The sequence below is a fragment of the Leptonotus elevatus genome, chromosome 7, assembly GCF_054856555.1.
Source record: "Leptonotus elevatus isolate MCC_2025b chromosome 7, RoL_Lele_1.0, whole genome shotgun sequence".
Classification (NCBI taxonomy): Eukaryota; Metazoa; Chordata; class Actinopteri; order Syngnathiformes; family Syngnathidae; genus Leptonotus; species Leptonotus elevatus.
The window spans coordinates 21,973,280-21,996,515 of record NC_141245.1 but is presented as its reverse complement, the minus strand read 5'-3'; the positions used below and the strand labels follow the sequence as shown (position 1 = coordinate 21,996,515).

General features: G+C 45.7%; 4 protein-coding genes across 7 annotated transcripts; 2 read left to right on the top strand and 2 right to left on the bottom strand.

Moving 5' to 3' along the window:
• Positions 1–1,599: 1,599 nt before the first annotated feature.
• spred3 (sprouty related EVH1 domain containing 3) lies at positions 1,600–8,316 on the bottom strand. Its single transcript, XM_086080471.1, has 6 exons — positions 8,023–8,316; positions 5,799–5,955; positions 5,400–5,568; positions 5,255–5,316; positions 3,271–3,423; positions 1,600–2,754 (listed from the first exon to the last, which is right to left on the bottom strand). Exons 1-6 carry the CDS (start codon positions 8,031–8,033, stop codon positions 1,759–1,761), a joined length of 1,548 nt encoding a protein of 515 aa, XP_085936597.1. The 5' UTR covers positions 8,034–8,316; the 3' UTR covers positions 1,600–1,758.
• A 67-nt stretch (positions 8,317–8,383) lies between these two features.
• Positions 8,384–14,714, top strand: LOC147171563 (zinc finger BED domain-containing protein 4-like). Of its 4 annotated transcripts, none has more exons than XM_086081039.1 (3): positions 8,384–8,514; positions 11,951–12,116; positions 12,513–14,714. In XM_086081039.1, the coding sequence occupies exon 3, from the start codon at positions 12,514–12,516 to the stop codon at positions 14,584–14,586; it is 2,073 nt and encodes a 690-aa protein (XP_085937165.1). In that variant the 5' UTR covers positions 8,384–8,514; positions 11,951–12,116; position 12,513; the 3' UTR covers positions 14,587–14,714. The 4 variants fall into 4 exon arrangements, with proteins under 4 accessions (XP_085937165.1, XP_085937164.1, XP_085937163.1 ...); XM_086081038.1 differs by lacking the exon at positions 8,384–8,514 and adding an exon at positions 9,893–10,065; XM_086081037.1 differs by lacking the exon at positions 8,384–8,514 and adding an exon at positions 9,893–10,065 and having other exon boundaries at positions 11,914–12,116.
• psmd8 (proteasome 26S subunit, non-ATPase 8) lies at positions 11,768–17,302 on the bottom strand. Its single transcript, XM_086081041.1, has 7 exons — positions 17,140–17,302; positions 16,479–16,551; positions 16,281–16,383; positions 15,843–16,008; positions 15,552–15,652; positions 12,195–12,306; positions 11,768–12,070 (listed from the first exon to the last, which is right to left on the bottom strand). Exons 1-7 carry the CDS (start codon positions 17,242–17,244, stop codon positions 11,933–11,935), a joined length of 798 nt encoding a protein of 265 aa, XP_085937167.1. The 5' UTR covers positions 17,245–17,302; the 3' UTR covers positions 11,768–11,932.
• Positions 17,303–18,313: 1,011 nt separating this feature from the next.
• nup88 (nucleoporin 88) lies at positions 18,314–22,746 on the top strand. Its single transcript, XM_086079697.1, has 3 exons — positions 18,314–19,274; positions 20,193–20,769; positions 21,829–22,746. The coding sequence occupies exons 1-3, from the start codon at positions 18,319–18,321 to the stop codon at positions 22,441–22,443; spliced, it is 2,148 nt and encodes a 715-aa protein (XP_085935823.1). The 5' UTR covers positions 18,314–18,318; the 3' UTR covers positions 22,444–22,746.
• Positions 22,747–23,236: the final 490 nt, after the last annotated feature.

Here is a 23,236-nt window from a genome sequence, read left to right as displayed (position 1 = left end):
TTATCCACAATTTTTTTTCCTAAATAGCGGTGGTACGCCGGATACTTTTTGCACCGTTTTTTTGTGCCTTTTTTATTCCATGGTGTGTGCCATGAGATTTTTGCCATGTGCCTTGGCGCCCAATCCAGCTTGGGAAGCACTGCTTTATAGAGCTCTTGCACTTGATCTGTTTGGATTCCGTTGGCGTAGCTAATGTCGCGGCCTCTTCCTATTGGTCACAATAACACATGACAGTAGTCGGTTACCACACTTTCCTAACGTGACGTACAAAAATACTCTTTAAATACATTGTTCATTGCACTTTTTTTTTTTTCATCTTTTGGGTGGAGGCATTGACACGTCCACGGATTAGGTTAGTAGGGTTTCTTTGGGGGGGGGGGGGGTTTGGGGGGGTGGCGAGATGATGAGAGGATGTGAAGGTGTTTTAATACGCGTCCGAGTGGTTGTCATTGCAAATTTCCCCTTACTAATAATTGTCCTCATGCATTTGTTGACATTTTGTCCCAGGCTCACTCTCGTTTTTTGTTGTTTTTTTTCCCGCCGTGAGGTAAATTCAGAGGTAAAGGGCAACAACGTCTGTCGGTGCTACACGAGCTAACACCAAACCCCTCGAGGACCTCCTGTTAATTTGTGTGTGCCATTGGGGGAGGGGGGTTCATTGTCACATTTAATAAAATATACCAATTACAGACACTCCCCGCCTTAAGAACATTTGGGATATTTGAACAACTCTATGTTAGTTATAAAACCTTTTTTTTTTTTGTTCTTCTGCAAGTCCGAATTTTGAGGTGCGCGCCTTCAGTGTAGTACCACGTTTTACCACAACTTGTGCCGGGCAGCACTGAGGCGAGGCGAGAATGGGGTCTCCTATTGTGTGACCGATGTTACCAGTCTGTTAATGATGAGAAGACAAAAATGGTACAAGCGTCCTTGGAGAATTTCTTCAGACCGATGCCTTCTACCTGACTAACGAAGCATTTGATGGCAAAGAGAATAAAGTTGACAATTATCTACCAAGTAGTCCAAATAAGAACGTTTTGTCACCGTCTTCTTCTTCCCAGCTTTTTCTCTATTCATGGTCGGCGTTTTTTGGCGGCGTTTTTATAACCTTCCTGACTTCCTTCCATGAGAGATCAAATTGTGGCAACTTGTTGCCAAGGAACAATGTTGAAGTGAATGTAAGAGTTTCATTTTTTTTTTATCGTGCTTTGCCACCATCTTATAAACTGAGTAAATTTAGATCATCATTATTTCAGTCTCTTTACTTTTTGTCACATTTTTATTTGGCGGCGTGCTGTGAGATTTTTGTAGTATAAAATACGTGCCTTGGCACAGTAAAGGTTACCGAAACTGTATTGACGTAATGCTTTTAACAGGAGCTCAAACAGTGACAATAAAAAAAAAAATTTAAAAAAGCAAAATAACAATGATACGAACAGTCACTTGTTCATAAATTGGGGAGTGTCTGTAAAAAAAAAAAAAGATTTCATTTTTTTTCCTCAAAACGGACATTTCAAAACAGCGTACACGTTACCCACCCTTGTCCTTGCGCTAAGTCTCGGGTCGCCAACTGGAAGTCGGCGTAGATCCACAATGAAAGGCTCCGTGAAAGGTGGTCTGAGTGCAATGCACCCCCAGTCCAAGAAGGCCCCCCGGGTTGAAAAGAGAAAGAGCGGAATGCAGTGGAAGGCTGTGGGGGGGCTTCGGAGGTTCACGTCGAAGGGACCCCTCCCATCGCTTCCCACCCCGAACCTGGTCTCATCGGACCGCCTTGTGCTTTCCCCCGCAGCAGCCACACCGCTCGCCGCAACGCAGGCAGGCGCGCAAAGGCAGGTAGCAGCACATGCAGGGCACGAAGAGCGACAGGGCCACGAGAGCCAGCCAGCGGGCGCAACACAGGGGGTGCGGGTGGCCCCCCATGGAGTCGTCGCACGAGCACGGCTCCCAGAACTCGCCCTCGGAGTCCGACATGCAGTGGTAGAGCAGGCTCTCGGCGCACCACACGCAGGTCCACTGGCGCAGGCAGTGCAGGGCCGGGTCCGGGGCGTCCCTGCAGCGGCCCCGGCCGTTCTCCGAGGCGCTGAACACCGAGCGGCAGTACACGCAGCGGGACGAGCATGAGGATGACGGCTGCGGGCACGGGCTCTCGTCATCGGGGGAGATGGCGCCCGGGTCCCCGCAGGCCCCGCTGCCGCACCTCTTACGGGTCCGTGAGCGGGGAGGGGCCAGGGAGGTGTGTATGCAGCAAGGCGAGGGGGAGCCTTTGCCGGTCTCCTGGGGGGAGCCGGCCCCTGAGGACACGCCGGACACAGCGTTGGGGATGGACATGGGTGAGGACGAGGACAGACGCTGGGCCGCTTTGCTGTCCAGACTCACTGTGACTTCGCAGCCGCTCGTGCCTATCCCGGACATCTCCTTCTCAAAACGGACCACGCACAGCTCGGACTTGTCCTGCAGGCTCCCGCCGCTACCTACAACCACGCCTCCGGTCAGCCCCCCAACCATAGTCCTGGTGGCCCCCGCTCGTCGGTAGTCCTCATATCCTCTGGACCCCCACAGGTCCTTGCAGGGATCCACGCTGCGCAGGTCCCCCTCCTCCAGCAGGGAAATGGTGGGCGAGAGTGGGGACAGAGGCGATGAGGCCGGCGGGCCAATGGGAGGGGACGGTGGGTCTGGAGGCGGGGGCGTTGGGGGCGATGGGGGGTTCAAGGCGGCGGTCATTTGCAAGGGCTGGTGTCCCGGCCTGGCGTGGATCTGCACAGATGGTGTAGAGTTACAGAGTCAGGAAGAGAACAGCCCGCTGCTGTCGGGTTTTATATCACGATTCAATTGCGATCAAATTTCACTTGGGTAGAGGTCACTTTCATCTTCATTTCACTTCCTGTATGATCGCAATAAACGCAGCACTTTCAGGTGTCGCATTTCCGCACTAACCCTAAAAGGGAATCCTTTCCATACCCATCACCTACCAACTTTGCAGAGCAGATCAGCCCTGACTCTACTTCTTACACCCTTTTTTAAGCACCAATGGCTGCTTAGACCAAGGTTTCCAAAACCTTTTGGGTCCAGGAAATTCCAAGAACCCTCTCCTAATCCTCATAACTTCACCCCATTTTCATGACTTCTTTAATAGGATTGAGCGTCACCAAATACTGTTGAATTGCAGTATTGCCCCTATTATTGCATCCGGACACACCAAATCAGGATTCAGCCTTTTCGAACTGAACTGGACCACTTGGTAGAACCGAACGCTCAAAAGCTCTGTACTACCTGGGCAGGTGTCTGTGTGGTTCCGCCGGATGTGAAAGCAAACTCCTCGGTCCGCACGAAGCACGTAGAGGACGACTCGCTGGTTACAATGGTGATGGGCTTAGGGAGCATCTCCTTCCTGCTGTTGGACGACGACTCGCTGCCTGTATGGGACTGGCAGAGGTCGCACATCATCCTGTGATTCAATACTCTTCAAAATCTGGAGGGGGGGGGGGTCCTATAGCCAGGCCCTGGGGGGGGGGGGGCAGTACCTCAAAATGTTTTACCGATGTACATTTTGGAGATAAGTATACCAGTTTCAAACAGCTGCCTTGGAGTCTACTAAAGGGATATTTAAAATAGACAAGCTGCACCTCTATTTTGTTGTAGGGTTCCAATATCATGTCCTTTGGTTGTTCCTTTTGTACCCTTGACATTTACAGTTCGGCAATATACTTGCACCTTTCGGATGTGTAAAAAGTACAAACCATTACCAGTACTTAGACCTACGTGGTACATTGGTGTCGTTATATCAGGGATGCAGTGGGGTCTAAACCCTGGGGTGATACCCTCAAAAAGGTTCTACTCTCTTAATATTAACAGTTTGGGAGCATACCTGTTTGTACCTTTTCTGGTCCTGGAAAAGGTACAAACAGCGGAAATCCAGTACAATAGCATAAACTACCTGTATACCTTAAAATGAACACCCCATTGTCATGGTGGCTACCTTCAACTATTGGGAACATCTGCACCCTTTTGGACCTGGAACAGGCACGAACCAACCTTGTAGACTTACAAAATACATTTGTTTCGCTGTACCAGGTCTAAGGTGTCTTGTCCCTGGGGTGGTGCCCTCAAAGTGTCTAGTTCTATTGTGTACCCTTGACTTGACTCAAGACAGTTTGGGAAATTACCACTACCTTTATAGACCTCGAAAAGCTACAAACTTTGAGACCGCAAGTAGAAGTGAACATGGAGTTATGCCCCGTTTCATCAGGTTGGGGTCCAATCCTGTACAGGATTTGTTAACTTCAAAGGTTCTGCTTTTACACCCTTGACTTTTACCGTTTGGGAGCCTGCCTGTGTCTTTCTAAACCAGAACTAGGTGCAAACTGTTACCTTAGAGTCCAATACTTTGACCTATGCGGTATCTGGTGAAGTTAGAGGCCTACTGTCTTTTGTCCCTGGGGTTGGCGCCTTTGAAGTTCTACTATTTCCCCTGGCTCTTACAGAACATACCCGTACCCTTTTAAACCTGGAAAAGGTACATAACTTGGAGCCAATCCTGTCCCTGGTTTGCTACCTTTTGAGGGTTATCCTTTTGCACCATTTGGGGAAGATGCCTGTACCCTTCTAAAGTGGGAACAGGGTACAAAACATTTAGTTGGAGTCCACTAGGGTACATTAGAATAGATCGTACCTTTAAAATGGATTCGGTAAACTGCTGTTTAACAGGATCCAAACCTGTCCTTGATTTGTTACCACCACAGGGTGTACTTTTGCACCCTTAACTTTTGCAGTCCTCTCGGTTACATCAACAATGATCGTACCTAACAATGGACTCTGGGTCCACTCCTAGTTTATAGGGTCCAAACCTGTCATTGGGTTGCTATCTTGGAAATGTTTTACTTTTACACACTTTTTGTAATGGAGCTCTCCTTTTTTGGACTGGGAACAGGTGCAAACAGTTAGCTTGTAGTACACTAGGGTACCACGTTTGAATTTGACGTGACGCTTTCATCGAACCTTTGCGGGGTAGTACAGTCAACATGGTCCAACTTGTGTATCCTTGACTTTTGGTAGTTTGGGGGACATGCCTGTCGTCTAAAATGAACACTAGGCATACCCCCCATTTCATGGGGTTCTCTCCATACCTATCTTCAAGTATTCTACTTCCTACCATTTTAGGAACATAGTGCAAGTGCCATTCAAGTAAACCAGGAACTTAACGGATATAAACAGACTCGTGTTTGGAACTGGAACCCAAAACCACTTGGATACTCACAGCTTGCCCGTCATCCTCGGTGTCGGCTTCCTCTGGCGTGGATGACGAAGGCGAGTCCGAGCCTGAAATGCATCAGAGGAAAGACGTTTAGACTGGTTCCCCCAGCTAAAACTGGGGACTAGAACTCGGCCAGACGCGCGCCCACCTTGGTCCAGCTTGTCGATGACGGCCTGCAGACCCTTCTCGAAGGAGATGGCGTCTGCAGGACTCTGGAAGGTCAGGCCGAACTTGCGCTCGTCCACCCGCCAGTGATGAAAGATGGGATTCACCTTGTTGTATACCAGGCCTCTTTGCACAGCACACTCCAGCACCGGCTGAGCACACGCACACACACAAGTTGTGACAACACGTTTGTGTCGGTTCTCATTCATCCAGGAATTTGCTAAAGTTGAATAGAGGCACGCAGAACTGAAGATACCTTATGGATTCAAGGTGTAAAGCAACCTTCAACAACCAAAAAGAGTCCACTTTGCCTCCATTCAACTTTTTGCTAAAGGATCATAACCGCACCCACATAAATAAATCATCGTCATATTGTGCTCACCGCTCGGTCCCGCAGCCTCTCCCCGCGGATGACGTACTCCCTCCGCTTGTGGCTTCGCCCCTTGCATATGACCACGTGACTGAGGCCGCCCCCGCCAAGGGGCACCCAGCCGCCGCTGGAGTCGTCACGTGTCATCACCACGGCGCGAACACGCACGCTGGCAGAGGCGGGAAGAGACGACGTGAGAACGAGACCATGCAGTGAAGCCAGTCCTCGAAAAGTTTGATCATTTCAGTTAAAAAAAATAATACGATGATTTTTTTTTTTTCTGTCTCGGCTAATAGTTTATTTGGTGTGCACCGTCAGGAAGTTAAGCCAAGCCCAGCCCCAACGACAATGCATTAAGCTAACATGCTGCAAAATCCTACTTCAAAATAAAAGCTGAACATATAAAACAGGAACATCAATGCCTGGGTAGGCTTTTATTTTGAAGTTGGCCCTCGCTGTACGTGGTGGTTGACGACTCGTCTTTCTGACTTGACTATTTATTTATTTTTTCATTTTATAATGCTAGCGTTAGCAGCTAGTGGCTAGCAGCGAGTGCCCGGTATAGGCTAGCAATAGCTGCCGGATTACTTTACAATGGCAATTTAATAGTGGAAAATGACTCTCTCCACACTTCCATGCTAACAGGCTGACACAGTTGCAGTTCCTGCTGACCCATTTTGGACAAACCAGGCTTACTCAAATGTTTTGTTTTAGCTGACAAAAGCGCTTTTTCCTGGTTCTGACATTATTGTGTCCCATACCCCAAAATCTCAGCTACTGTTTGCTGCAAGGCAAAATTGAAATTTAAAAAAGAAAATGTTGATTATATTGTATTCATAATGGTTATTTAACCAAGCAAAAATGTTTCATCCAAATACTGTAATATTTGATTGAATTTTCAGTAGGCTACCCAAATACCAAAATATTTGTTAGCTGCAAGCGCTACATGGCTGTAATCGAAATCACTACCGACATGTCCACTATATAGTGCCATCGTTTGCCATTTTTCTTTAATGCAGTTTTTAATTTGTAGTCGAGTGGTAGGTAGCTTAATTACGCGCATTCTTCAGATTTAATTATTTAATATTATAGAGATATTGTTTTCTTATTTTAAACACATTTTGATGTTTTGGGAGGGTAGGCTGGAATACACTATTAATGGCATTTCCATTCATTTAAATCGCGATTGAGTTGAGGGGTGCATTTTTTTTTTTGAAAACTAGATTATTTTTCAAAATCGTTCATATAAAACCTTTGAAAATGGACTACCCAGTGCACTGTATAAAAATGTCTATCAGAGAGTATGAATGAACGATTCTGAACACAGCCCGGGCATGCGCGCGCATATGCGACGTTCAAGTGCAAGGTGAGAAAATAGGAAAAATACAAGAGGGAAGAATGAGCGTTTCCCCGGCTACACATCAATGAACGTCGTGTGCGCGCGCACGGTTTTTTGCGGGGGGGGGGGGGGGTTAGCAAACATCGCGATAATTCCGTCAGCCGACGCTCCCCACTCCCTTCCCTCCTCCTTTCCTTTCTCCCTCCTCTCTTCCATCCCGCCCCTGCTACTGCAAGCCATTAAGAAGACATATATGTTGTTGTTTTTTATGAATGGAGCGAAAAGCAAGGCGAGGATGCTGCTGCTGGTTTTTCCCCTCTTTTTTTTTTAAGCGATGAGGGGGGAGAGGAGAGATGATGATGAGGAGGTGCGGTGGCGGGAGTGGGATAAGGGAAGGAAGGGGAGGGGGGAAATCACATTTCATTCATAAAGTTTGGCTTTAAAAAATCATAATGAAAGGCCGAGACACGTTGATAAAAAAAAAAAATCACGACGCCTCTCGCCTTGAATGGCGCGACGCTCCCTCCCTCCCTCCCTCCTCCTCATTCTCCCCTCCTGGAAAGACAAACTCGCCATATTTTTGCTCTTTTTTTCTTTTTACCTCCATCCTTCTATCCTTCATCTCCATCATGTCAAGCCGTAGTTGTTCACATAGCACGCCGAATATTTATTTTGGCTGCTCTCGTGCTGCATGCATGTCCTTTTTCATTCATGTATAGATGACGTGTTAATGGACATGTAGGCGGCTTTCGGAACACCAAATAATAGGAAGAATGCACCAGCACACATGGATGCGCGTTTGTTTGTTTTTTCTTTTCTTTTTCTTTTTTTTTTTTACTCAAAATGATCATCACATTTAAAAAAATCCCATATCGCTATTCATTCCGGCGGACTTACTCGCCCTCCATGGCTCGCCGTTGCCCGCTCGCCGGAGCCCACCGCGGGCTCTGCTCTCGCTGTGCTCAGCCTCCTCGCAGCAAACACACGCCGATGGAGCTCACATCGTCCCCGCATCCGCTCGCTCGCCTCCCCGCAGTCGGCCTCCTCTCGCCGGGGCCTCCTCGATGTCGTCTCGGCCGATCAGGACAGGCTGGAGGTTGCAGCAGCCATTTTCCGCTGGCAGCATCCTCCCTCCCTCGGTCCCTTCCTCCCTCCCTTCCTTCTCGTCTCTCTCTCCCGCGCTACCTGCTGCACATCCGCACTAATCATTGACAGGCTCGTGCACGCGGCGCGGCCATGTGAGTCAGGCACAGTGGGACGGCAACGCGTGGAGCGGGCGTGTGCGCGCGACGGGATCGATGAGGAGGATGGGGAAGGAAGCAGGACCATGGACAGCGCCGGTCAGCCACACAACAGGACGAAGATGGCCATTTGGACAAAACTGTAGATGTACGGTGCTGTAAAATGCTTTCTTCCCTTCCGCTTTTGATTCACGTGTCCATACTTGCTTCATTACTGCTATTTATTTATGCATCTTTCGCCTCAACCAGGGGTCCGCAACGTGCATTACGGCTCTTTATACTCAATGTGGATCTTAAAAAATTAGTACAAAAAAATTTAATATTTTTTTTGTTTTTTTGTTTTTAGATATTCTTTAGCTGGATTAATAATTTAAATAAAAAAAAAAAGGAATAATTACTCAAAAAATGTCCAAATGGATTTTTAAAATAATTTTAATGACGCAAAAATGTCCAAAAAAGTTATCATAGAATGCCCAAAAAGGAAGAAGAAAAGCAGAAAATTAAGATAAAATGTCGATGAAATTACCAAAAATGTTAGAGAATTTAATTAAAAAGGCAGAAAATAAAATGTTGAAAAAGTAACCATAAAATGTCCAAAAGCAAATCCCGAAATTTAACATCAAATATATACAGAATTGCAAAAAAGAAAATCGATAGAAAAAAGGCATAAATTATTATTTTTTACCATAAAATGTCCAAAAAGGAAGAAGAAAGGCACATAATGACCATATGTCCATAAAATTGCCAAAAATGTCACAAATTTGACAGAAAGGCAGAAAAGTCTAAACATGTATATGAAAAACAAAGTACAAAGTATAAAAAATTACAACAAAAAAAAACGGAAGAAGACGGAAAGAAGAAAATGAAAATGAAGCTGCTCTCATATTTTCGTGTTATGGTGCAGCTCTAATAAGCTCTTGCATGAGCCCTCAATACATTCGACAAACACAAACACAGTTTCCTGCGGGCTAAAATGCCTGCTTTTGCGGCCAATATAAAACTTGCAAATTATATATATATATTTTTTTTGCTCAAACACTTTCTGCAAATTTTAAGCGGATTTTTACAAGAGGGTTTGGGAAAGCAACAGATATTTTCAAATGCGTATAATCTTTATCAAAAATAAGTAGCATAACTTTTCCACTTTAAAGTGTAAACAACTTCTTCTTCTTTTTTAAAGCTCATAATTGAACAACAATATCATATAACTTGGAAAAGTACAAAACAATTCTTAAGATCAAAAGTGCTAATATTCTTAGAGGTGTATATGCACATCGAAATATGCAGGGCTTAATGCTACCATAACCAAAATCAATGTCATACTCTATTTCCTCCTCAAAATCATCAGCTTCCACTTGATCTCTCTGAAAAACGAAAGTTATTGTCACAATGATTACGTGAGTCCCTCCCGACCGCCAGATGGCGGTGCTTCATGAACTGAAGGGAACATTCAGTGCTTGAAGCACCGCCATCTGTGACCACTGCACGATCTGAGACGCGCATGCGCAGTAGGTAGCTTTCTTCTTCTTCGTGAGTTCAGTTTACACGAAAGGGCTTTCTTCTTCGTGATTATTTCCTATTGCGTTAGCTACCGCTGCTATTTCAAATAAATCGTCCGCGGAGCTTTTTCAGACGAAATAACCCGAAACTGAAGTGAAACGTGCATTTTTAAAATGTAGTTGTTGCTGGAGAGTTGCGGGTAAGTGCAATTTCGCGGGATTTTCTTGATTTTGCGTTATTTGATTTTGACCTTTAATCAAGCATAATCATTCCATCTGTCCTTCCGTTTCTTAATTACCCTTTTGTGGTGTTCGTATTTCCGTTATTCAGAATGGGTCTGGGGGACCCGCAAGAGTTTGGGGGTTTTGAGTCCAGGTTAGTTTACATAGCACAAGTTGACCACATACAGTGACAATAGTCAACACATCAGCCCAATTGATTACTTTCCCTGTTTTAAACAAGCCTAAACAAAACACGAGTGGCAGTTTTACTGTGTGTTTGTGTGATGAATACGTATTTCTTACACTTGCTGCATGTATATTGACTTTACTACTTGTCCAATTTGGGGCCACAGAGTTTGCATCACTTCTTTTTGTTGTTGCTGGCCACAGCCTACAATAACGAAAATATCAGCAATGTTACTAACACCTCTCTCTTGCAAGGCATACATTGTCAGACATTTACTGGATCACATACTTACTTCAGGCTTGGCAGATGATGGTTCTGTAGGTTGAGTGGATTAGGGACCAGAATTAGATGAGAACCCCAAATAGGCATGTAAATCAGTTTGGACCATCTCCTTCCACCTCTCTTCAAAATCTAGCCTTCCTTCAGGATTAGTGTAATCTAGAACAATTTTCAAATGAAGCCTCGATGTCTTTCACAAGTAGGCCTTGTTTGCATCTTTACCACATTAGCATATGCGGGGTGTCTCATTTCTTGTGCAAAGAAGACACATTCGAATTCGACATCCATTATTTCTGATGGTCATGCTCTGGTGCTGGAGCTGGCATCTGACGGGCCGGTCCTGGTGGGCTCTTTGTCTTAAATTTCGTCCTAATTGGTGGCCAACCTCATCCTCTTCTTCAAAGTTACAGTCAGCCTTTGAATTTTCAGACATGTGATTCACATTCTGAAACATCTTCCTCGACATCCAAAATCTATTATAAGGACCTCTCAGCAGATAATATTTTGGCAATCTTGATCAGTTGTGATAACTTATCACAACTAACTAAGTGTGGAGAGTTTTAGTTCCTGCCAGAACCTACACTTTTTACTTTTATTAACACCGGGTCCAATTGACCCAAACACCCTTTATGTGATATAAATGTGAAGGGGAGGTCTATAGTATGCGGTCATTGAAAATGTGATCTGATTTATGTTCTTCACAGAAAATGAGGCAAAGCCAATGAATTAAGTAAGGTTGAAATAAGGTTTCATTTTTCTTTTGATAAAAACTAAAAACGGGTCCCACAGACACCACACAAGGGTTAAACCAACTTTTGCCTTCCTTCTTGACCTTCATTTTTGCACTGCATTCTTACATTGATTCCTTTCTTCCTTCACTTTTTATAAATACATCCTATTGCTTTCCTCCATTTATACCTGCTTTTCATTTATTACGCATCCTACTATCTTTCCTCTTGCTTCTCCGCCGTCCTTCATTTGTTGCTTCCTGCCTCCTCCCTTCTTATGCAATCCATAGACCTGAGCTTCTACTTCTCTGCCTTCCTTCTCTGACAACTTTTAAACCTTAGATCCTTCATGCCCTCCTTCCTTTGCAATATCTTGGTGGACAGAGACCAAGCATTTCAAACATAATCGTAGTGGGATTTTAGTTTGAATACTAAAAATAAACAGCTGTTGCATCAAAATAGACAAGAAAAAAACATGAGGGAAAGTTAAGTTTTTTTCTTTTTAATCAAGTTAATTACAATTAGGAGTTCTGTGTCATCGTATAGAAAGACGGTGAACCGTGGCAAGTCTGGGGTAAAAAAAAAAACTAAACAAAAGCAACAATAATGTGAAAGGAAAGTGTTCATCCCAGGTGGCGTGTGTCTGTCGGTTCACACAATCATCTCCAGCTGCCTGGCGTACTCGATGACCTGCTGCGCCAACTCTGTGGACGGGATGCTGACCTCTTCGGTGCGCTGCTGCTGAACGCTGAACGAGTAGCAGCCGGCCGCGTTGAGGCTCCAGCCGCGCTGAAGGACAAACGGCAGCACGGAGCGCGCGCGTCAGCGTCTGAACGTGAGTGCGGTTTCGACAGCCGCTCCTGCCGAATGCGCTCATTTTGTTACGTGCGTGCAAATATAAAAGCGCGGGTACCTTCTTGGCGTAGTCGGTCATCTTTTTAGACGACGAGAAGAAAAGCACACGCGTGGCCTCGGTGAACTGAATCTGCTCGTAGGCCTTCTCGATGCAGCCGGCGATCTCGTCCCTGCGTGAACCACAATAGCTTTTTTTTGGTCATCGTCGTTATGTTCGTAGCGCGACAGTACCTTGACTTGAGAGTGGAATGTGTTCCGCGACCAAGCTCGTAATGGATTTTTTATTTTTTTTTAACTTAAGTCCATAAAAATATCAACATTGCAAATTCAGTTTTTTACCCACACACACAAACGCCTCTCTCTCTCTCTTTCATAGAATGGGCGATACAGAGGGTACTTCAGCTGAACCAGGCAGTAGTGGTAGCAGCACCCATCTTGCCCTCACTGAGGCCAATATTGCACCCGGTGATGGAGGTCCTCCAACAAAAAAAGCCAAAAGGACCTCCGTAGTATGGGACTTCTTCACGGTCTGTAAAAATGATAAATCCAAAGCCATTTGTAAGCTTTGCAACACCAATATAAGCAGAGGTAAAAACTCAAAACATTACAACACAACAGCTCAACATAACCATCTGCTATTTATCCATCACATAAAAAAGCCCACAAGATCGGCCACCTCGTCCCCGTCCCCGTCCGGCATTCCTTCTCTGAGCGCTGCTATTCAGCTGGGCGACGCCAAGGGCTCCTCTTCGCCCTCGTCTTCATCGGCACCCGCTGCGTTTGCAGCAAAGCAGCCATTCCACGCCAACCATTCCCGGCCCCAAAAAATTACCGAGCTGATTGGCAAAATGATCTGCACTGATCTTGAGCCTTTCTCTGTGGTGGAGAGAAGCGGTTTCAGGGCCCTTGTTGCCTTTTTAGAGCCCAAGTACAAGATCCCGTCGAGGCAGCATTTCAGTCGAACCGTCGTGCCTGAATTGTACGAGGCGATGAGGGGCGAGCTGGTGCGGTCACTCAAGGCATCTTACGGAAGCGTCATCAACCTCACGACCGATCTCTGGACCGGCGACCACAACGCCCACGCGTACCTGTGCATAACCGGCCACTGGTGCGAACGCGTGGCCGACTCATCGGTGCAGAGGAAAGTCGGGCTGCTCAACGTTGGCATCCTGGACATTGATCACAAAGCAAAGGACATTCTGCGCTGCGTGAAAGAAAAGATGAGAGAGTGGAAAGCGTCCGTCGGGCAGCCCGTGAGAGTGAAGTTTGTCGTGTCGGATAACGCGGCCATCATGGCGAAGGCGTTCAGCGAAATTGGCCACATCCCTTGCGTGTCCCACACACTTCACCTGGCGGTGATCAAGGCGCTCGAGCAAAAAGACGAGGTCGTAACGTCCCTCCTGTCCAAAGCGAGGGGAATCTCCGGCGCCATTCATCGCTCGAGCAACGCCAACAACAGACTGCGCGAGCTTCAAACACAACTGAACCTTCCTCGGCACACTTTAGCCGGCGATAAAAAAACTAAATGGAACTACACGTTCTACATGCTTCAGTGGCTGGTGGAGCAGCGTAGCGCCGTGCAGATTATGGCACAGGAGTCAAACACGGGCAGAGCGCCAGCTAACATTCACCCCAACGAGTGGAAGCTGGCATCGGACATGCTCGCCGTTTTGAGCCCTTTCGAGGAGGTCACGCTGGCACTCTCAAAGCAGAGCGCCTCCATCTCTGAGGTCATCCCGTTGCTGCATGGCTTGTGCGCCATCGTCAAGTCGCTGCTTTTAGGGGCAAATGGTGAGGAATCTGTGGAGGACTCTGACCACGCCCACCGCGGCGCAGCCGAGTCCGGCGGAAAGTTAGGAGAGGTGGCGAGGAAACTGGCAAGCAACCTGAGGAAAGAACTACAGTGCCGTTTTGAGCCCATCTTCGCAAACGCCACGTTTCTGCTTGCCACTCTCCTCGACCCCAGGTATAAGACCAGCTATTTCCCAAACAGTGTTGATGTGGATGCACTGAAGGACACGCTATCCCATCGGATGGAGCGCTACTGCGATCCCGTGGCCGCGCCTGCGAGGAAAGCAAACGAGGCACCGGCCACCAGCGGCACTTCCGTCTTGTCCTTCTTGCAGAAGAAGAAATCCGCGACGCCAGCGAAAGCGCAACCGCCGCCGTCCGACGTGGAGGCCTACCTGGCGGACGGAGATATCAGCCTGACTGACGACCCGGTTAAATACTGGTCTGGCAAGCTCCAGTGCTGGCCCAATTTGACACACTTTGCAATGCAGCACCTCAGCTGTCCGCCGACCCGTGTCCAGTATGAGCGCGTTCTTAGCACGGCTGGAAATGTGGTCAGTCCGCAGCGAGCAAACCTCGACCCCAGGCATGTGGAACAACTGGTCTTCATTAAAGTCAATGAAGACCTGAAGAACAGCGTAGGACTCGTTGACCAGTAGAACAACCTCTCTCGATCATACTTAACTCAGTCACACACACACCTTAATTAACACCCTTTAATAATGTAATATAGTAAAAAAACTAAAATAAAACATCGGAAAATAAGAAAAGAAATCTGCCAACTCTTGTTCACGCACTTAGTAGTTCATTATTTCCTACGGCATGTGCTGTATTCAGCAATATTTTCCTGAGTTTATAAAAAAAAAACTTGTTCTGTAAATAGTTGATTTACTGCTGTGATCAAAAACTGTAAATATTAATTTTCATACTGTTCTGTAAATATTTATTCATACGCTTAAAAATATTTGTTATGAGTTATTAAAAAAAAAACATGTTCTAAATGGTTCCTTTTACGATGGTGATCGAAAACCATCTCAATTCTCACACTGGACTGTAAATATTTATTCATACACATACAGTTTCTGAGTTTATAAAAACATGTTTGAAAATAGTTATTCTTTTGTGATCAAAAGCACTGATTTGAATGTTGATCAAGCTATCTTGTCAATAGTTATCAAATAAAGAAATATTTATTCTTTTTTTTTTTTTTTACTTTCCTCAACGCTTCACCAAAACGTGTTAATTAAAGCAAAAAATAAAGAGAATAAAATATTGTATTAAAAAAAACAAACACAACAGCTCTTAACTGGAAAAATCCGTAAGTTAGGAGAATGGTTCTATCCAGCCTTTTTTCCACGTCTCCCAAAGCCAAAACAGGTGTTTTTTTTAAACGATCAGCTAATCAGCAAGCTCTGCACGAAGTTTGATAACGATCCTCAGGTGTGTTGGCTGTAGGAGACATGGGCAAACAAATTGGATAGGGGTTCTCGAGGACCGGGGCTGAGAACCAGTGAGTTGTAAGACACTCGTGAGTTAAGGTAAACCAGTATTTCTTTACTTTTCTGTAGTGGACTGAAAAAATATATATATGTAAACCATTGGTTGCCATGACAACATTCCTTACCGAATGGTGTCGAGCAGGATGTCAATGAAGAAGGTGTAACTCTCTGCCGGGATGTTGCCTTTGGCCAGGAACACTTTATTGTAGCTTCCCTCCATTAAATACTGGAAAAGACCACAAGAGACCCCGTTATCATTATTACTGTGGCCCAAACTATATGGAAAATTCAATACGGCATGAACTTGTGAATTTAGCTTACATTTTGGGAGCAACAATTAGCATACATATACTTACAGACATCGCGTTTTAGTGGGCATATGAGAAGATGGAAGACCAGAAACGCTGCGTTTTTACCTGCTCTAAGGACACAGGATGCCTGATGTACACGTTGGTCTGAATGTCGCGCGCGCTCAGCCGTTCCAGTTCCGTGTGGAATTCGGACACGCGGTTCTGCGAGAGCAGGAAGAGCAGGTTGAGTCCTAGAATCTGGTGCATGTAGGCCGCTTCCGGCAGCTCTTCCCTGTACAGAAAGTCAACGGGAAAAATGTGGCACTAATAATAACGTGTCTTTCTTCCATCTGTCCAAGCCAGCGACATATAGTGACAGGCAGAACCATGAAATGCACTTCCACTACATGGGAGAAGGTACAAATAACCTTAGTACTCAATACTCACCAGTTGCCATTCATATAACAGAATAACTTGTGTTCAACTAAACAGCCCCACACTAGTCATTTGGTGAGTAAATTTGGCCTTGTCTCAAAAACGGATTAAAAACAAAATATATATTACTTGTAGTCAAAGTAGTAGCACTTGAGCTGGGCCATGTATCTCTCAAAGGAGGGGATGTCTTTTTTCAGGATACTCCACAGGGCTCCGATTTCAAGAACATCGCCTGGAGAGAGAGAGAGAGAGAGAGAAAGCAGATGTGTTCATCTCAGCATAGATCTGAATTCATAATAATTACATAAATCATCAGAAAATACTCACGAGCTAAAATAAGCTGCTGCTTGGTGAACGTGGAACCGCTTGTGGGTAGAAAGTTCAGCTCCAATAAGGACACCTGTGATGTATCGAACAACAATAATATACGTTATTAATGGACACTGGACAGATATTCGTCATGTGAGAATATATTTCCTGCAACATACTAAAAAATAAAGTAAAATGTGTACAATTAGTGCAACGTAGGAAGAAATATCATTAGCAGTGACAAATATGAGACAATCATAACATGTTGTAAAATAAAAATAACAAATAAAACGGAATGAATGAATACTACAGTAAAACTGTTCAATCTAAATTTAGGGAAAAAAATGCCGTCCATGTGATGATTAATTATTTTGATTGACAGTTTGTCGAACGTCAACGTGATGATTTACTGACAATTGGCAAACATTTGAACACTAGCTACAACACTTGTGACGCGTTTTCGATGCAACCTTACTAAATGAGGTATGAAATAAGACTTGTCTTGTTTTAATTACAACGTCAAGAGTCAACATGTACCACATAAACTCTCAGCGATATCGCCAATTTAGCACGCTTAGCACCCCCCGACAGCTAACGTAGCTAGCGACATGGTAGCCGTAAAAAAGCAGCTGTTACCGGTTCGACTCCAGCTGTTTAACATCTTAACATAGGACTGTACCTTGAGTTTAGTGAGTAGTTCACCACATTTACTGAGATTGGGGCTTTTCTTGTTCCACTCCGCTTTCAGCGTCTCGTACAGCCCCGCCGTCTCTCTCAACGCCATGGTGATTCTGCAAATTACAGCACGACACCGTGTGACGCGATACGGCAGACGTGTGTCGTGAAACCGGAAACTTTTTTTTTTTAAACAAACAATAGATAGCGGTTTGATGAACAATTTCGTGGCTATGACACGTTCGTCAACGTAGTCGCCATATTGAATGTGGAAAAGTGACTGCATCCTGCAAATGAGGGGATCGTATATATATATATATATATATATAATTTTTAAGTTAATATACATTTCAATATTTTTTTTAACTGCCATGAGTGGGCTTCCATAGGTGTTTTATTAAATTATGGCCAATAACATTATTATTATTATTATTATTATTATTATGTGTTTATTTTATTCGAATGAAGCAGTAAAACATACAAACTTGTATGTTTGTATGTTTATATGAATACCATTCATATAATGGTATGAACCATTAATAAAATGTTCATACAAATCAACAATAACTGCCAAGGGAACAGTAGGTCACAGAAAAACAACATACCATGTTTACACACACACAATTGTAAATAACATATATAACTAAAATAAAACAATTAAAGTAATAATTAAATGACAGTACATAAATGAAATCAGGACATATTCAACTTAACACAAGAGGTAATTTCTTCAGCATATTATTTGTACTTTAGCTCTTTTAACCAATCTTAGAGACTTCATATATATGCCAAATTTGTTTTAAAAATTTGAAAAACGGGGTTACATTTTTGAAACTTTTTCTTGTGAATGAAACATTTTGCCATACATAAAATGAGATTTGCAGACCTTTCCTCAATTCTTGTTTTGAAGTGTAAATCCAAAAGTTATATGATATCTGGATAAAAATGGCGGGAATGAAGTAAACATGGGAGTAATCCAAAAACGTACATCCTTCCACAATAGTTTAATTATTGGACATGAAAAGAAAACATGGTCAGTGGTTAGACAATAACTTCTCTTATATCTGACCCATCAAATATGGCGCTGACGTATCGCAGCAAAAAGCCAATCCGCTCGTGGTAGCGTCTCTGTATATTTACTGTCGACGATGCTCCGCCCCTTCCTCTTTAGAGACTTGTCAAGATGGCGGCATTCGGCACGGACCGCTGGCTTAACGCCTTGGCAAATCACGACATTTTCAAGAAAATACGCGACAAGTTGGACTCGGAGCCCAAAAGTTCCGAACGAGCGGTCGCTAAGAACCTGACCTTTTGCTTGGGCGCCGACTTTTTCTTGTGGGACGACGTGGACCGAGTGTTTTACACGACCAGCCTGCGCCAGTTAAACGCGGCGGACGAGCACGGCGGGAACTTCCAAACGCTGCTGTGCATCAACCCGCCTCGCTTTCCGGTGTGCCAGCTCCTCCTGAGCCCCACGCAAGGCCACGTCGCGCTGGTGGGCCAGCGGGGCGTCTCGGTGCTGGAGCTCCCGCAGCGCTGGGGCAAGAGGTCCGAGTTCGAGGGCGGAAGCAACCGCGTCAACTGCAAGACCACCCCGGTGGCCGAGCGCTTCTTCACCAGCTCGCCGTCGGTGAGTCTCCGCCAGGCGGCCTGGTACCCGTGCGAGACCGAGGAGCCGATGCTGGTACTGCTCGCGTCCGACAACTCCCTCCGCTTTTACGGCTTGAGGACCCCCCAAACTCCCGTCAAAGTGGTGCCCGTGTCGCAGTCCGATGACGACGGCGGCAGCGTCCGCGCGCCGGCCCGCTCCTACGCGGCGTCCCTGGGGGAGATCGCCGTGGCCTTCGACTTCGGCCCGGTGTCCTACGTCAAGGAGAGGCCCGTCTACCCGCTCTACATCCTCTACGAGAACGGCGAGACGTACCTGTGCCACACAAGCCAGGTGAACAGGGTGAGCGTGGGCAAGCGCGTTGGCCCCTTGCCCATGTACCCGGCGGCCGAGGACAACTACGGCTACGACGCATGCGCAATCCTGTGCCTGCCCTGCGTGCCCAGCATCCTGGTCATCGCTACGGAGACGGGCACGCTTTACCACTGCGTGGTGTTGGAGTCCGAGGACGACGACGAGACGGGGCCCAGGTATGGAACATTTCTGGGAAAACGTGCATAAGGTTTTCTGTAGGTTCACGTGGTTAGTTAGGAATAAGTTGGGGCGGGGTGGAAATTTAAAATGTCATATTTAGAGAGGCAAAATTCACCTTAAAGGGCGGCCATTTTGCCACTCGCTGTCAACTGAAAATGACATCACAGTTGCTCAGGTAACGACAAATTACGGCTCACGTGTTTTCTGTGTTTGGTCACGTGACATTCGTAAACTGATGCTGCATTCGAGTGAAGATGGGAACTCGGATTTAGGTTTGAGGCAATTTTAAACAACAAAGATGGCTGATTCTGATCAATTTTTTGTTCTTCTGGTTCACGCAGTCGGTACAAATCTTGTGTTGCGTGAACAAGATTTGATGAACGTCCCTTATTTCTGAAAACTAAATTAACATAATGAGAAATCGAGAGATAATTATGTTTATGATCATGTAAATTATGTTTTGCAATTCACTGTCTGTGCCCATTGGAGGTCGTCGTGCCTGAACTATCGGCTGTAATTTTATTTTTGTAAGCGTTAAGAGATCCTCAAAAAATATTTTATTATGTAATTTTTTTAAATTAATCGGTTATGGGAATTTCATTCTACCAAATATCAGAATTGGCATCTGCCTAAAAAAAAGACGTATCGAGTGGGCCCTATTTGTATTTTCTAATTTCTTGATTGATTCTCATTATTTTTCCCAAATTCCTGTTAATTTGCAAGAAAAGTATCCAATTTGGAGAAATAATTAAATTGAGTAAATTCTTCTTTATTTTCAGTTACCTCCCATGGAAACTTTGAAAATTCATTCATTTTGAAAACAATCTCATATATTCCCATGATTTCATGGCCATTTCGAAAAAAATTCACATGGATTCTTTGTGCTTGAAATTGTTGCCATTTTGCAAACGCAGGTGGCTCGCGGGCGGGGTGCCGGCCCTCTACGTGTTTGAGTGCGTGGAGCTGGAGCTCACCCTGAAGGTGGCGCCGGCGGCGGGCGACGACGAGCCAGACTTCACCTGCCCCATCCGGCTGCACCGTGACCCGCTGTGCCCGCGGCGCTATCACTGCACCCACGAGGCGGGCGTGCACAGCGTGGGCCTCATCTGGCTGGACAAGCTGCAGATCTTCCTGCGGGCGGGCGACGACGAAAAAGACGGCCTGCCCGAGCTGGCGGCCGAACGGTGCTGCGCCGTGGAGCACATCGTGTGCACGCGGCCCCTCGCCACCAGCCCGCCGGCGCCGGTGCAGGGCTTCCTCATCGTGGCTGACCTTGCGCTGGGCGCCACCATGGTCTGCATCAGCGCCGCCTACGAGTGCATCCTGCTGCCGCTGCTGAGCTCCGTGCGGGCGCCCTCGCCCCCGCTGCTGTGCACGCAGTCCAACCTGGGTTCGGCCAGCTCGCCTCTACGCGGCCTGGCAGGAAGCTCCTTCGAGCAGCACGTCCGCAACATCCTGGCGAGGGGCGCCGCTAACCCGCTTCTGCTCAAGGCAAGATTTTCCTTTTAGGTCGTCAGGCCCTTTTTGTTTTGTTCTATCTCTTATCTGATCCAAAATGGTCAAACATCAAAAGATTTACCCATTTGGGTGGATGAAGTCTATTTTAAATGTGAGATCAGCACCGTTTTGAGAGTCCACTGGGAGAAACGGCTGCATTTTGGGCAACCTATATTTTTCTACTGCTGATTATAACCGAACGAAAAAGGCAGGAAAAAAATCCCTTTTTTTTCTGGTGAAAGGGGAGTCTATTCTCTTTTATATGTATAATCACTGAACACAATATCATGAAAGTCTGGAATGTTCTAAAATGGATGGCATTAACTAACCACTTTGGCATTTCTTTGTCAATTCAAACCACTCCATCTTTATAATTTTATAGAACCTATAGAATTTTATAGAATTTGGGAACCATTTATGTCATTCCCCAATTTTCTACATTTTCACCATAAAATTCAAAATTTTGAGGAAATTTGACACAACTAACTTCTTCCCAATTTCTTTGCCAAGTCAAATCATTGTAGTTTCAAAATACAAAATATTTTTGGGGCACATTAACAAAATTCCTGAAATTTCACAATAAATTTACCAAATTAAGAAACATTGTTCGTTTATCTCCTTCCACATTTCTTGCCCACTTGAAAATATTCCGCAAATTCTGGAAGAGTTGTACGCAATTGTTGGTCGTTGTTGTTGTACTCTGAGAATTTTTTTTTTTTTAAGGCCGTATTTGGTGTAAACATATGACAACCACTGCAAATATTTTTTTTGTGTGTAAATAGTATAAACAGTGACAACAATGAATAATTAACACTAAACAGACATTACAACAACTTCAACCAAAACCATCCTTGGACCAAAAAAATAAATAAAAAATCATATATTGTAGCTTTTAACAAAAGATATGTTATTATAGTTACGGCAGACAAGTAAAATTACTGATTTCAATGTGCTCGGCTACTTCAGTCCAAAATATTTGTTGCTGTTGAGAATCACGTCGCTGTTTGCTGACCGCGCTAAAAATGAATCCTCTCACTCCTCGTATTTCTCCAGGCGGGCGACGGGGAGCCGTCGCCCCAGGAGCGCCTCCAGCTCCTGAGCCGAGCCACGCAGGTGTTCCGCGAGGAGTACATCCTCAAGCAGGACATGGCGCGCGAGGAGCTCCAGAAGCGCGTCAAGCTGCTGCGGGGCCAGCGGGCCAAGCAGCTGGAGGAGATGGCGCAGTGCCGCGAGGAACGCCGGAACCTGCGCGAGGAGGCCGAGCGGCTGGCCGACAAGTACGAGGACGCCAAGTACCGGCAGGAGGCGGTGGCGGAGCGCGTCAAGCGCGCGCTGGCCGGCCAGCAGAGCCGACTGCCCATCCTGTCCAACAGCGAGAAGGACATGCGCAAGGAGCTGCAGGCCATGGGCGAGCAACTGCGCCACTTGGACATCTGCATCAAGCAGGTGAAGATGAAGATGGAGTACCAGAAGACGCAGGTGGCCAAGGGCGCGCCCTCGGCTGGCGCCGGCCGGGCCTCCGTCTCGCTGAGCGGCCCGCAGAAGAAGGTGGTGCAGGACGTGCTTCGGGAGGAAGGCCAGCAGATCGTGGACATGATGAAGAGGGTCAAGGAGATGTCCCGCCTCATCGCCATGAGGAGCTCTGACTTGTATTTGAACCACAAGTGAGATGTTGCCAGCGCCGGTGACTGTTTTTCATAATACCTTGTTTATATATAAGATCTTTGCGCTGGCTTTAAAATGGTTGGTTGGTATGTTGAATAAAAATGTTTCATGTTTCTCAGACATTTGTCTTTAGCGACACTCCGAGATGGCAAAAGTAGTTATGCTCTGTACCAGAGTTATAATTGTTTACGATTTCAGGGTTGTTGTCGGTTTGGATTTTTCATTGTTACTTTTTACAAATGTAAAATGGAAGGGAATGTTGTTTTTAGTTAACCAATAAATTTGCTCTTTAATATGTTCTGTGTCCACACTAGTCTAAGTGGTATTCTGTTTAATGTTGCATTCGTGGAATAAGAAACAAAAGAATCCGCCTGTTTTCAGCCGTTCAATGGTGGCTGAAGTTTTATGCAGCACCGCCCCCTGCTGTTGACTAATAAAATTGACGTCAAATGTGCCTACGTCACAATTCGAGCCCATGGGCATTTTGACTTTAACACGTTTTACTTAAGTGCAACTGATGTACAGTGTGTGCGTGCGTGCGTGCGTGCGTGGCGTTTAGATATGCCGCCTCCCACATGAAATGTCCGTGGGAAAGTTAAGCTTCCTATTTTTTTTCTGAGCCAACGCTCAATGTAACGTTTATGTTTTTATATTAACATCACAGACCACTTTTTTTTCAAGCTACACCATGTCCCAATTATCACGTTATTTGAACGCAAACATCCTGTGTGTAGGCGAAACCGTCCCAATACTTTCGTCCGTGTCATGATTTTGGCCACCAGAGGGCACTCTACTC

Excerpts from the sequence above, each read along its gene's own strand:
- LOC147171563 (XM_086081039.1), top strand. The coding sequence starts at position 12,514 with ATGGGCGATACAGAGGGTACTTCAGCTGAACCAGGCAGTAGTGGTAGC.
- spred3 (XM_086080471.1), bottom strand. Across the intron at positions 5,569-5,798 it reads AGAGGCTGCGGGACCGAGCG|CCGGTGCTGGAGTGTGCTGT; the intron begins GTGAGCACAATA and ends GCGTGTGCTCAG. Across the intron at positions 2,755-3,270 it reads CCACACAGACACCTGCCCAG|ATCCACGCCAGGCCGGGACA; the intron begins GTAGTACAGAGC and ends CCATCTGTGCAG.
- psmd8 (XM_086081041.1), bottom strand. The coding sequence starts at position 17,244 with ATGGCGTTGAGAGAGACGGCGGGGCTGTACGAGACGCTGAAAGCGGAG. Across the intron at positions 16,552-17,139 it reads AACTACTCACTAAACTCAAG|GTGTCCTTATTGGAGCTGAA; the intron begins GTACAGTCCTAT and ends GATACATCACAG. Across the intron at positions 12,307-15,551 it reads ATCCTGCTCGACACCATTCG|GGACGAGATCGCCGGCTGCA; the intron begins GTAAGGAATGTT and ends TGGTTCACGCAG.
- nup88 (XM_086079697.1), top strand. The coding sequence starts at position 18,319 with ATGGCGGCATTCGGCACGGACCGCTGGCTTAACGCCTTGGCAAATCAC. Across the intron at positions 19,275-20,192 it reads GACGACGAGACGGGGCCCAG|GTGGCTCGCGGGCGGGGTGC; the intron begins GTATGGAACATT and ends TTGCAAACGCAG. Across the intron at positions 20,770-21,828 it reads CTAACCCGCTTCTGCTCAAG|GCGGGCGACGGGGAGCCGTC; the intron begins GCAAGATTTTCC and ends GTATTTCTCCAG.